This window comes from Syngnathoides biaculeatus, chromosome 16 (genome assembly GCF_019802595.1).
Source record: "Syngnathoides biaculeatus isolate LvHL_M chromosome 16, ASM1980259v1, whole genome shotgun sequence".
NCBI lineage: Eukaryota > Metazoa > Chordata > Actinopteri > Syngnathiformes > Syngnathidae > Syngnathoides > Syngnathoides biaculeatus.
The window spans coordinates 984,345-997,021 of NC_084655.1; the positions used below are offsets into that span (position 1 = coordinate 984,345).

The window sequence follows — 12,677 nt, forward strand, 5'->3', positions numbered from 1 at the left end:
TGAGGTGCTGTGGGGGTCCGGTTTGGGGCTTTCTGTATTATATCTCTGCTTTTTTGGATGTTGTTCTGACAGCTTTATCAAGCTGCAATCTTTAGCTCTAACTGGAGCAGTTTGCAGTTTGATGCAGGTGGGATGAAAAATCCTGCCCCATATGGATGACTTAAAGTATATCGGGGTCTTGTTCACAAATGAAGGAAAAATGGAGCATATAATCAGGAAGATTAATGCAGTATTTGCACTTATGCAAACTATCGGTTTGTCATGGTGAAGAAAGAGCTGAGCTAAAAGGCAAACCTCTCACTTTACCTGGTTGTCCACATTTGTACCTTTACCTTGGGTCATGAGCTGTGTGCTGTGTTTTTATGGCCAAAAGAACAAGATCACTGATACAAGTGGTCGAAATGAGTTTCCTCTGGATGATATCGAGGCTCTCTTCCCCAGAATGAGGGTGGGAAGCTTAGTGATCCAAGAAGGTCTCAGAGTCAAACCGCTGCTCCTCTGCGTTGAGAGGAGCCAGATGAGGTGCCTCTGGCAACTGAATTGAATTCCAATCCTCAATGTGGGAAGTGATGTCAGACGCTGTTCCCGTCGCAAAGACACTGCGTGAGTCCGGAAAATAACTTAGTTTGTCCTCCTCTACTTACATCTCTTTGTTTCACTTTTTAAGACTGGAGTACCTTTGTTTTCGCCTCTTCTTGGGGGTCCTTGAACACACCTTGTGTTTGATGCGCAGTGTCATGCCTGGCTATACTAAATCGGGAGCTAAATATAATGTTTATTTTCTGACATGAATGTTTCTGTATCCCTGTGCCCCTTTTGGACTGTTTCTTGTGCTAGTTCAACTTCAACACGTTTTTGGGGATTCTGCGACGGGCGGCGGAACACTGGAGGTTTTGGTGAGCTCACTGGTCCTTAACCCAGTTTCTGTTCACCCGGCTCTAAAACCAATCGCTAAATATGCTGTTTTTTTTCCCTCACTGTTCTTGTGATCAGTTTGACCCTATCGAATGAGATCTTTTGTGGAGCCCCAGAATAAGGGTGTTCATCAATGGTCATGAATGTCTTTAATTTCCTTATCATTGCTCCCACAGTTTCTCCACACCAAGCTGCTAACCTATTGCAGATTGTCTTCCCAGCCTGCAGCAAGTTTACAGTTTTGTTTCTGGTTTACTTTGCTCTTTGTCATGGTTAAAGTGGAGTTTGGAGTGTGGTTGTTCAAGGTTGTGGACTCGGTGTCTTTTATACTATTGAATGCAAACAAGTGCCATTAATACAGGTAAAGAGTGCAGGACAGAAGAGCCTCTTCAAGATCACGTGACAAATGTCATTGGGCTAGTTAAAATTCAGTTTATATGATCCGTAATACAATATATGCACATAATTTCCATCACATTTTCAACCATAGTTGAGAAAAATATGAAGTCTTTTAGATGGATATTGAGCCCTCCCTAAAGATACCAAAAGTTCAAAACAACGGAAGTGACGTTGCAATTGACAAACAGAGCTTGCGGCACACAAATGTAGGCAATGACGAACAACTTATGAAATATGCAGAGGATTTCAACGTACAGGAACAACCAACTGAACTTAGCATTATCAAACTGTACATGTTTGAGCCAATCAGGAGGTCAGAACAGTGACGACGACATTTGTCGACATTTTAAATATAGCCTTTATCCGTCTACATAGGAATGTTTGTGTATCTTTCAGCACTTTTTGAACAGTTTCATATGCTCGTTCAACTTACAACGCTTTTTTGAATTACGGGATGGGACTCAGGACGCCTTCCCTGCCATATGGGCAAACTTGCCAAGGTTGTTGCCATATTTCAATATTTTCCAATACCCTCTCAACATAATGTTTCACACTAACACAAGCCTGGTGTTAGCAACAAGATGAGCCATCAAGATGCCTCCCTTTTCACTTTAGAATTATAAGGGACTAGACCAGAGGGTGTCTATTTTAGAAACAAAGATCCACGGTCTTGATGTGGCTGTAAATTGACAGTCGGAAAAAGAAACCACTCTACCAATGTTTCAAAATGGTGAGCAGAGGTGTGCCAACAAACAGGCACTTAGCTCAACAACGAGGACAGATGTGGGGGGAAGAATCAATTACTGAGAACCCAGCAATCCTCCCTGGAATTCATTGGGAGCAAAGCCCAAAGATATGGGACATCTCTCAGGAAGGTCACAACAGCAGCAGATTACCAAGGAATCCATCTGTCTTGGGCTACGTGCCACCTCAACTCCAAGTGAGTGGCCCCAGACAGTCGCTACAGCGAAGACCAAGGAAAAAAGGTGAGTTAATGCAAAACACATTAGACAAACAAATACATTTGAGCCACTTTAACAAGACCCAGGTTAAGAATGTTCATCCCCCACCATCACTGAAAGGTATGAAATTCAATCATACGAGAAAAAACTGGGACCCCAAATGATAATAGTTGGTGATCCAGCTGTCAAGGATGTGAAACATTTTTGTGGCGAGAAAAACACCAAACTACTGTGTTTTACCAATGACACGGTGTTTATCTATCAAAAAATGTTTGAAATCACCAATAAGCACCCAACTGTAAAAGCTGTCATAATTCATAAAGAGGACTTGGGTGTTCTCAAACAGCAATCAGAGGTACTGAAGTGAGATTTCATTGATCAAACACAAGTACAATGATTGGATTCTGAGGTTTTTATAAGCGGACCTCTCCCACTTGTAAGATTTGGAGATGAACGTTTCTCGAGGCTCTTGAAATTAAATACGTGGTTAAGCGAAGTGTGTACTGCACTATCAGTGTGTTTCATTGACAATTTCTCCACTTTTGGGTGGCCACAGACATCTTGACAAGGCAGACAGTTACTGTTGAAATGGACAAGGAATTAGGGCATTGGCTGCCAACATTTTTTTACTGTTGAAGGCATTCAACGGCCCAAAAGAAAATGGTAGAAATGTGTACACAACTAAGAGACAAAACAATGAAGTTGTTCCTAATCAGAGGAACAATAGATAAGGCCAGACAAGGGGCAAATCGACTCATGGGCTTCCTCCAAACAATCGGAGGAGCAAATGACAAATGAGATGAGTCAGCACTTTAAATTTTCCACATCACTCCTTGCCCCATTGGAGCCAAGCCCGACGCAAAACTCACTCTATTAACTGAAATACACTACCCACTGAGATGCGAAAGGCCCCTGCTCCACCCATAAAGAATATTCTATGTGAATATGACTGACATATGCAGGGTCTTTTCGAGAATAACTCAGACCCTGATTGAGATCAGGCATTTTTCATCCCTGTGATTACCAGGGACAGAGCATTTGTCAAAGAGATAAGGAATAAAACAGTAGCACTTCAACCTTAAGGATGATAAAATGTGAATCCATCACACCATTGTCTGCATTTACTTTTGCGAGACTGGCTGTTTTTAATGTCAGGTCATTGGGTAATCAATGTTGATTAATGACATTACAACCTATAATCTGGACTTTTTATTAAATGAAACCGTGAACAGAAGGTTGAATGGTGAATTTTAATTTTATGAACAGGTATCAAATAGGGGAAAAGGCAGTGCTATTGTTGTCATTTGTCACGTTTCCGGTTCGAGTTGTAGGGCAGTCGCTTTAGCAGGGTTACCCAGACTTCCCTTTCCCCAGCCACTTCATTCAGCTCTTCTGGAAGGATCCCGAAGCGATGATAAAATGTGAATCCATCACACCATTGTCTGCATTTACTTTTGCGAGACTGGCTGTTTTTAATGTCAGGTCATTGGGTAATCAATCTTGATTAATGACATTACAACCTATAATCTGGACTTTTTATTAAATGAAACTGTGAACAGAAGGTTGAATGGTGAATTTTAATTTTATGAACAGGTATCAAATAGGGGAAAAGGCAGTGCTATTGTTGTCATTTGTCACGTTTCCGGTTCGAGTTGTAGGGCAGTCGCTTTAGCAGGGTTACCCAGACTTCCCTTTCCCCAGCCACTTCATTCAGCTCTTCTGGAAGGATCCCGAAGCGTTCCCAGGCCAGCCGAGACCCGAAGTCTCTCCAACGTGTCCTCGGGGTCTCCTTCTGGTGGGACGTACCCGGAACACCTCAACAGGGAGGCGTCCAGATCAGATGCCCCACCATGCTTCTAGTTCAGTTCTTGAGGGATCTTCTTTTCCTTTCAGCTTGTCTTGATAGGGGCTGCCACAGCGCGTCATCTTTTTCAATGTGGACCTATCTCCTGCATCGTCGTCTCTCACTCCAACTGCCCTCATGTCTGCCCTCACAACATCCATCAACCTTCTCTTTGGTCTTCCTCTCGCTCTTTAGCTCGGCAACTCCATCCTCAGCACCCTTTATCAATATGCTCACTCTCTTGCCTTTGCACATGTCCAAACAATCGAAGTCTGCTCTCTCGAACCTGGTCTCCAAAACATCCAGCTTTGACTGTCCATTGAATGAGCTCATTTCTAATCCTATCCAACCTGCCTAGAGAGAACCTCAACATCTTCATTTCTGCCACCTCCAGCTCTGCTTCCTGTTGTCTCTTCAGTGCCACCATCTCTAAGCCTTACATCATGGCTGGCTTCACCAATTTTATAAACTTTGCCCTTCATCCTAGCAAAGACTCTTCTGTCACATAATGCACCAGACACATTCTGCCAGCTGTTCCAACCTGCTTGGACCCATTTCTTCACTTCCTTTCCACACTCACCATTGCTCTGGATTGTTGACCCCAAGTATTTGAAGTTGTCCACCCTTCCCACCTCTTCTCCCTGGTGCCTAACTCTTCCCCGTCCGCCCCTCTCATTCACACACACACACATTCTGTTTTACTTTGGATAATCTTCATTCCTCTCCTTTCCAGTGCATGTCTCCATCTTTCTAATTGTTCCTGCTCCCTGCTTTCACTGCAGATCACAATGTCATTTGCGAACATCATGGTCCAAGGGGATTCCAGTCTAACCTTATCTGTCAACGTATCCATAACAACTACAAACAGCAAGGGGCTCAGATCCCTGATGCAGTCCCACCTCCTCTTAAAAGCTTCTGTCACGCATACAGCACACCTCACCATTGTTCTGCTGTCCTGTAGTATTCTAACATTTTTGTCCGCCACACCAGAATTACACATGGAGTATCATGTAACCTCTCTTGGTACTACGTCATAGCCTTTCTCTAAATCCACAGACAAAATGTAGCTCCTTCTGACCCTCTCTGTACTTTTCCACTAGCATCCCGTTGTTATTGTAGTCAATTACGACAGTCGTTAGTCCATATCAAGTTCCAGAAAGCATCCTCAAGGCAAATAATGCATCTGTGGTACTCTTTATAGACATGAAACGATACTATTGCATGCAGACACTTGCTTCTGTTCTGAGTCTAGCCTCCACTACTCTTTCCCATAACGTTATTGTGTGGCTCATAAACCTTATTCCTCTATAGTTCCCACAGCTCTGCAAATCACCTTTGTTCTTAAAAATGAGAACTACTACACTTTTCCTCCATCCTTCAAGGATCTTCTCGCCTGCGGGTATTCTGTTGAACAAGTTGTTGGGAGCCCTTGTACGTATGTGACGAAGCTACCAACTTCTGTAGCACTTTTCAGTGTGTCCTAGTATGAACTTTGAGAATGGAAATCGATCCAAGCAAAAAAAGACAAAATCTAGTCTCAGATTTTTCCCACTCTTTTACAAACAGTAACATGCAGAGCCTGCATGATCACACAAGGTTGTATGGTGCTAATATAATAGCAAAGAGAGTAATTTTGCTTGCTGAAAAATTGTTTGTTGAAACTCCAGTGGAAGCTTGCTTTAAAACTAAACAAAGAATTCCCAATTGGATGTTTAAATACATCACAGATGTTCTTTTTAAAAAAATTTTGGCAAAAATTGCTAGCACAAAGCTAACACAGAATGATTGGAAAAACACCACAAGTAAACACATTAGCATCATACTTGCGCACATGTATGCTGTGGTTACAGAAAATATTTAGACTCCCTTCAATTTTTCACTGTAATATTGTAGCCAGTGACTACAATCATTCGCGAAAACAATTTGATGAAACAGAATTGAATTTTTTGGTGATTTTGAGGCAGTCTTTAGTAGAAGACACCTTTTGAGCTAATACAGCCATGAGTCTTTGTGGGAATGATTGAACAAGTTTATTGCAACTTCATTTGGGAATCCCCTGCCATTCTTCCCTGCAGATCCTCTCCAGTTCTGTAAGGTTAGATGATGAACATTGCTGGATAGTCCTTTTTAATCCATCCATTATATACCGCTGGGTCGGGTCACGGGGGAAGTAGCTTCAGCAGGGATACCCAGATTTCCCTTTCCCCAGCCACTTCTTCCAGGTCTTCCGGAGGGATCCCTAAGCATTCCCAAGCCAACCAAGAGACATAGTCTCTCCAGCGTATCCTGGGTTATCCCAGGGGTCTCTTTCCAGTGGGACATGCCTGGAACACCTCACCAGGGAGGCATCCGGGAGGCATCCGAATCAGATGCCCCAGCCACCTCATCTGGCTCAACAACGTGTTGGTGGGTTGTCGCCATGACAGGCACCAACTACCTTACAGCCACAGCTACGGTTGGCCTCAGCAATAGAGGCGCAGAACATTGTCCGCTCAGACTCAATGTCCCCCGCATCCTCCGGGATGTGAGGAAAGTTCTTTCGGAGGTGGGAGTTGAAATTCCTTCTGACAAGGGAATCTGCCAGCCGTTCCCAGCAACCCTTCACAATACGTTTGGGCCTGCCACGTTGGAGTGGCATTTTCCCCCACCATCGGAGCAAACTCACCATCAGGTGATGATCAGTTGACAGCTCCGCCCCTCTCTTCACCCAAGTGTCCAAGACATGCGGTCGCAAGTCTGATGACATGACCACAAAGTCGATCATCAAACTGCGATGTAGGGTGAGCTGGTGCCAGGTGGACATGCGCTCACCCTTATGTCTGAACATGGTGTTCGTTATGGACAATCCGTGATGAGCACAGAAGTCCAGCAATAGAACTCCACTCGGATTGTAATCGGGGCAGGGGGGTGGCTCTTCCTAATCACGCCCTTCCAGGTCTCACTGTCATTGCCCACGTAGGCATTGAAGACCCCAGTAGAATGATTGAGTCCCCAGAGGGGGTGGTCTCCAGCACTCCCTTTAAGGATTCCAAAAAGGGTGCGTACTCTGAACTGCTTTTTGGTGCATAAGCACAAACAAAAGTCAAGACACGTCCCCCTACCTGAAGACGGAGAGATGCTACCCTCTCATCCACCGGGGTAAACCCCAATGTACAGGCCCCGACCCAGGGCGCAATAAGTACACCCACACCTACTCAGCGTTTCTCACCATGGGCAACTCCAGAGTGGAACATAGTCCAACCCCGCTCAAGAGGAGTGGTCCCAGAGCCCAAGCGGTGCGTAGAGACTAGTCTATCGAGTCGGAACTTCTCGACCTCACGCACCAACTCGGGTTCCTTCCCTACCAAAGAGGTGACATTCCATGTCCCTAGAACTCGTTTCTGTACTCGGTGATCGGATCGCCAAGATCTCCGCCTTTGGCCACCACCCTGCTCACATCACACCCGACCCCTATGGCCCCTCTCACAGCTGGTGAGCCCATGGGAAGGGGGACCCATATTACCCATTCAGGCTGTGCCTGGCCGACCACCATGTGTGCAGGCCCGGTCACCAGGTTCTTGGCTTCAAGCCCCACCTCCAGGGCTGGCTCGAGAGGGGGGCCCCGGTGACCCGCATCCAGGCAAGGGAAACCAAGATCCAATTATTGTACTCGCCATGAGGGTTTTGGAGTCGTACTTTGTCTGGCTGGAGGAGGGGCAGTCCTTTTCAGATCCCTCCAAATATGCTTAATTGAGTTTCAGTCAGGTCTCTGGTTGGGCCATTTAAAATAGAGTTATTCTGAAGCCACGCCTTAGTTCTTTCACTTGTGTGCTTAGGGTCATTGTCATGTTGCAAGGTGGACTGTCAGCCGGGTCTGAGTTCATGAGCATGCTGGAGAAGGTTTTCGTACAGCATACCTTACCTAACCTCCCTGGACCTGGCCGCATTCGTGTTTCCTTCCATTACAACCAGTCGTCCTGCTCCCTTTAGCTGGAAAACATGCATGCAACAGCATGATGTTACCACCACCATGGTTTGTTGTTGGGACTGTCATGGACAGTTAATGAGCAGTGCCTGATTTTCTCCACACATATGGCTTAGAATTCAGGCCAAAAAGTTCTAACTTGCTCCCCCTCTAGCGCCAGGCCTAGACGTAGAGTTCGAAGGCGAGCGCCTCATGGCCGGCCCTGCACTTATGGTACAGGCCAAAAGGGTATTGCGTGTCCCTCTTTCCATGGGTTCACCACCTGTGGGAGGGGCCATCGGGGTCGGGTGCAATACGAGCTGGTTGTTGGCTGAAGTATGGGACCTTGGCGAGCTGAAATCCGGTTACAGAAACTGGATCTAGGGAATGTCACCTGTCGGCCAGGGAAAGTGCCCAAGCTGATGTGTGAGGTTAAGAAGTTCCAGCTAAATAAAGTGCAGCTTGCCTCGCCAAACAGCTTGGGCTCCTGTTCTGGTCCTCTTAAGAGGGGTTGGACAACTGCATACAGTGCAGTGCAAGTAATATGATCAAAAAGTGGATATATTCTAAAAACCATGAGGAAAAAAAAAAGTTTTCAACCTGGATTTAAAAACATTCACACTTGGGGCTGGCCTCACCTCTTTTGGCAAGTTATTCCATTTGTGTGAAACATAATATAGTGATATCTTGCATGGGGCTCCACTCCGATTTAGATTGACCATCATGTTGAGCTTCTTCCATTTTGTAATGATTGCTTCAACAGCGGACCTTTTTTCACCAAGCTGCTTGGCAATTTCTCCATAGCCCTTTCCAGTCGTGTGAAATTGTACAATTTTGTCTCTGGTGTCTTTGGACAGCTCTTTGGTCTTGGCCATGTTACAAGTTTGAGTCTTACTGATTGTATGGGGTGGACAGGTGTCTTTATGCAGCTAATGACCTCACACAGGTGCATCTGTTTCAGGATAATACATGGAGTGGATGTGGACTTTTCAAGACGGCCCAATAGGTATTTGAGGGTCAGAATTCTACCTGATAGACAGGTGTTCAAGTACTTATTTGCAGCTGTATCATACAAATATATCATTTGAAAAAAATCATACATTGTGATATCTGTATTTTTCTTTTTAGATTGTCCCTCACAATGGACATGCACTTACTATGAAAATTTCAGAACATTCCATAATTTCTAAGTGGGAGAACTTGCAATATAGCAAAAGTGATGAAATACCTATTTTCTTCACTGTATATAAATTGGGTCCAGGATCGCTCTGGTGGTGGTCGTTGTCCAAAGGTTGTAGGTTCGATCATTGGCCCCTATGACCGTGTCCTTGTGTAACATATTAAACTCCCAGTTACTCCTGATGTTATGTCTTCAGTAGATGAATGAGGAGAGAGTGCTGAACCACTTTGAGTACCTTGACAGTCGAAAAGCATGATACAAGTGAACACCCATTTGACAAATACAGGTTATGATAATATAAACAACTAAAAAAAACTAGGGGCTATTTGGCTTTTGGGAGAACTTAATGGATCAACTGAAAATGTACTATAACAGTAATTGTCAATTGGTGGGTTGGGACCCAAAAGTGGATCTTGAAGCCATTTTGGGTGGGTCTCATTGAGGTACTAAATAGTTTATTGCAGAATAATTCAGTTCATATTGTTTGATGCTGTGGTTTCAGCCTTCATCCCCCCCCCCCCCCCAAAAAAAGACATAATGTATAGACATAATGTTGCACTTTCCTAGAAAAGAAGAGATCAATTCAAAAATACATCTTTGTAAGTAGTTTTCATCATCACTTTCTTAAGGCACTCTGACATGCACTTTAAAGAGAGAAGTATGAGTAGTTTAAAAATATATGTTTGTTTTGTAAGGCGACATTTCTTTCGACATTTTTTGTTGTTGACTTGGCGACAATGTGCATTCCAGGGTGAAAACAGTTGAACCACTGTACTAGAACATTTACAGGAGACCTTAATTTGACCTCCTAAACTTTCTAATGCCACATTTGCAGCTGTTCCGTTTTAGTGATTTGAACGACTTACTAATATAACACTGAGGTAAAAACTGCAAAATTCACAAAAGCTGATTTAATTCATGAATAATCCAATACACTTCCCACTTCAGTGAGAATTGATATTACAACAGTTCTTTTCATCACAATTTGACGCCATACAGTCAAAATTACATCGAACAGTTGGGCACCAGTACCTCCGCATTTCAAAATTTCAAACAAGATGTTTGCAGAAGCAATGAGTGGCAGTGTTGTCTGCAAGTCACGACAAGTATTCAGAGACACAGGAAAAATCTCAAAGTCAAAGAAGTAGGGTGTCTTCGCAAAAGAAAAATAATAATTTTGCCATCAGATCCTGAAACACTTGTGCAAAAAGTACTAAAACGTTGCACATATAATACTTGTTTATATAAAAACTTTCAAGAAACCAAAGTACTGTATTATTGAATTTAATTCTTATAATACTTGTTTATATAAAAACTTTCAAGAAACCAAAGTACTCTCATATTTTATTTAATTAATTAATCAAATGAGATTAAGTAGCCTTTTTTTTTCTTTTTTCACCCCATACCTGTTTTTCCTGGGGAAAAAAAACAATAAGCGTTTATTCCAAATACCTTTTTACTATCACAGGAGGAACATTGTACACTGTAGGGAGGAGTCTTCATTGTACCATGCAAGACAGCTCACACACAAGACACCAAGCAAGTTTAACTTTATGAAATTTGCGCTTTTTGGTACTGAAAGGGCTTGCTCTCAAAAATGTTTCACTTTGATTTCATTACCATGTGGTTTAGTTCAAAACATAGTTTTGAATGCCTTATCTTAGCAAAGCAAGTTTACAGTCAATGTAATCATTTTACAAGACCGAAATCAGTGTTTTCAGTTCTGTTTGCAAAAAAAAATTGTGAAAATCTTCGATACAGTTCACACAAATAGAATACAATCAATCTTTTAACAGCCTTTGTTGCACATCTTCCCAGTGTAATATAAATTCCTTTCTGGTCTCAACTGAGCCAAATTACATCATATTACCTTTTGTTGTAAGAATGTGGACAGAAGTTTGGATAATTTTTACCCGTAAAACTTTTAGTCTGTCAGAGCTTTTCGATTTCGTCTTATCTCCTACAAACCTGAAATTCTGGACCATTGATGCCATTGTTTTTCTTTGTTAATATTGGTGATTGCTGTGTTTCTTATCATCCTTTCCAGGAATGCCTGCAGCTTATGACCTTAGTACAGTCATTGGCAGTGGCCCATCAGTCTCTCACAACAACCTTATCCCTCTAGGTACGTCTTTCTGCGTGTTTTGTCACTGTGCAATGCGAGACCGCATTGTCACATTTTTTTAAAAGCCTCCAATCTCAGTGCAAACCAACCCAATTTTTATCAAATGTCAACTTCCATACAAAGACCAAAATATTGCAATATTGCAAACAGTTGACCTGCAGACCAACTTAAGATGAACTTGGTTAAAATTGCCCTAAAAAGCTGTGGAAGTAATGTGTGAAGATTTACAGTGGCTACAAAAAGCATTCAGATCCCCTTACATTTTTCACTTTGTGATTTTGCAGCAATTTACTGAAATCATTTGGGAACTTTTTTCCTCATAAACATCCATACAGGGTTGCATCAGGAAGGGCATCCGGCATAAAACCGTGCAAATCAAATATGAGCGTTCATCAAAACAATCTCATACCGGATCGGTTGTGGCCCAGGTGAACAACGCCCGCCCCTGGCACCGCTGACCTGCAGGGTGTCGGAAGAAATTCAGCTACTGTGGGACAAAGACAAAGAAGAGGAGGAAACCGGATTCATCAGGAGAAGAAGAGTAATGCACAGAACCTACAACTGAGTGTAGTGACGTTGAATGTTGATACGGTGACAGGAAAATCTCAGGAGTTGGTTGATATGATGATTAGGAGAAAGGTTGATATATTGTGCATCGAAGAGAGCAGGTGGAAAGGTAGCAAGGCTAGAAGTTTAGGTGCAGGGTTTACATTTTTTTACCATGGAGTAGATGGGAAAAGAAATGGAGTAGGGGTTATATTAAAGGAAGAGCTGGCTAAAAATGTCTTGAAGGTGAAAAGAGTGCCATATCAAGTGATGAGGTTGAAATTTGAAATTGAGGTCTTGTGTATAATGTCATTAGCGGCTATACCTCACAGGTAGGATGTGACCTTGAGATGAAAAAGAAACTCTGGAAGGAACTAGTTGAAGTATTACTGAGTATCCCAGACAGACAAGAGAGTTGTAATTGGTGGAGTTTGTAATGGACATGTTGGTGAAGGAACGAGGATGATGGAGTGATGAATAAGTACGGCATCCAGGAAAAGAACGTTGAGGGATAGATGGTGGTAGATTTTGCAAAAAGGATGGAAATGGCTGTGGTGAACAATTTTTTTCCAGAAGAGGCAGGAACATAGACTGACCTACAAGAGTGGAGGTAGAAGCACGCAGGTGGATTATATTTTGTGCAGCCGATGTAATCTGAAGGAGGTTACTGACTGTAAGGTAGTGGTAGGGGAGAGTATAGCATAGGGTGGTGGTGTGTAGGATGACTCTGGTGGTGGGTAGGAAGATTAAGAAAACAAAAATAG

The 12,677-nt window shown here is 43.1% G+C and overlaps 1 protein-coding gene across 3 annotated transcripts in view; it reads left to right on the forward strand.

Moving 5' to 3' along the window:
• carm1 (coactivator-associated arginine methyltransferase 1) overlaps positions 1 to 12,677 on the forward strand; it is a 170,636-nt gene that overhangs the window by 134,532 nt on the left and 23,427 nt on the right. For 2 of the 3 annotated variants that reach the window (XM_061845172.1, XM_061845174.1), the window contains exon 14: positions 11,290 to 11,367. The exons of the other annotated variant lie outside the window; for it this stretch is intronic. In XM_061845172.1, coding sequence (XP_061701156.1) covers positions 11,290 to 11,367 — 78 coding nt within the window. The remainder of the gene's footprint in view (positions 1 to 11,289; positions 11,368 to 12,677) is intronic. 3 annotated transcript variants of the gene reach the window in all.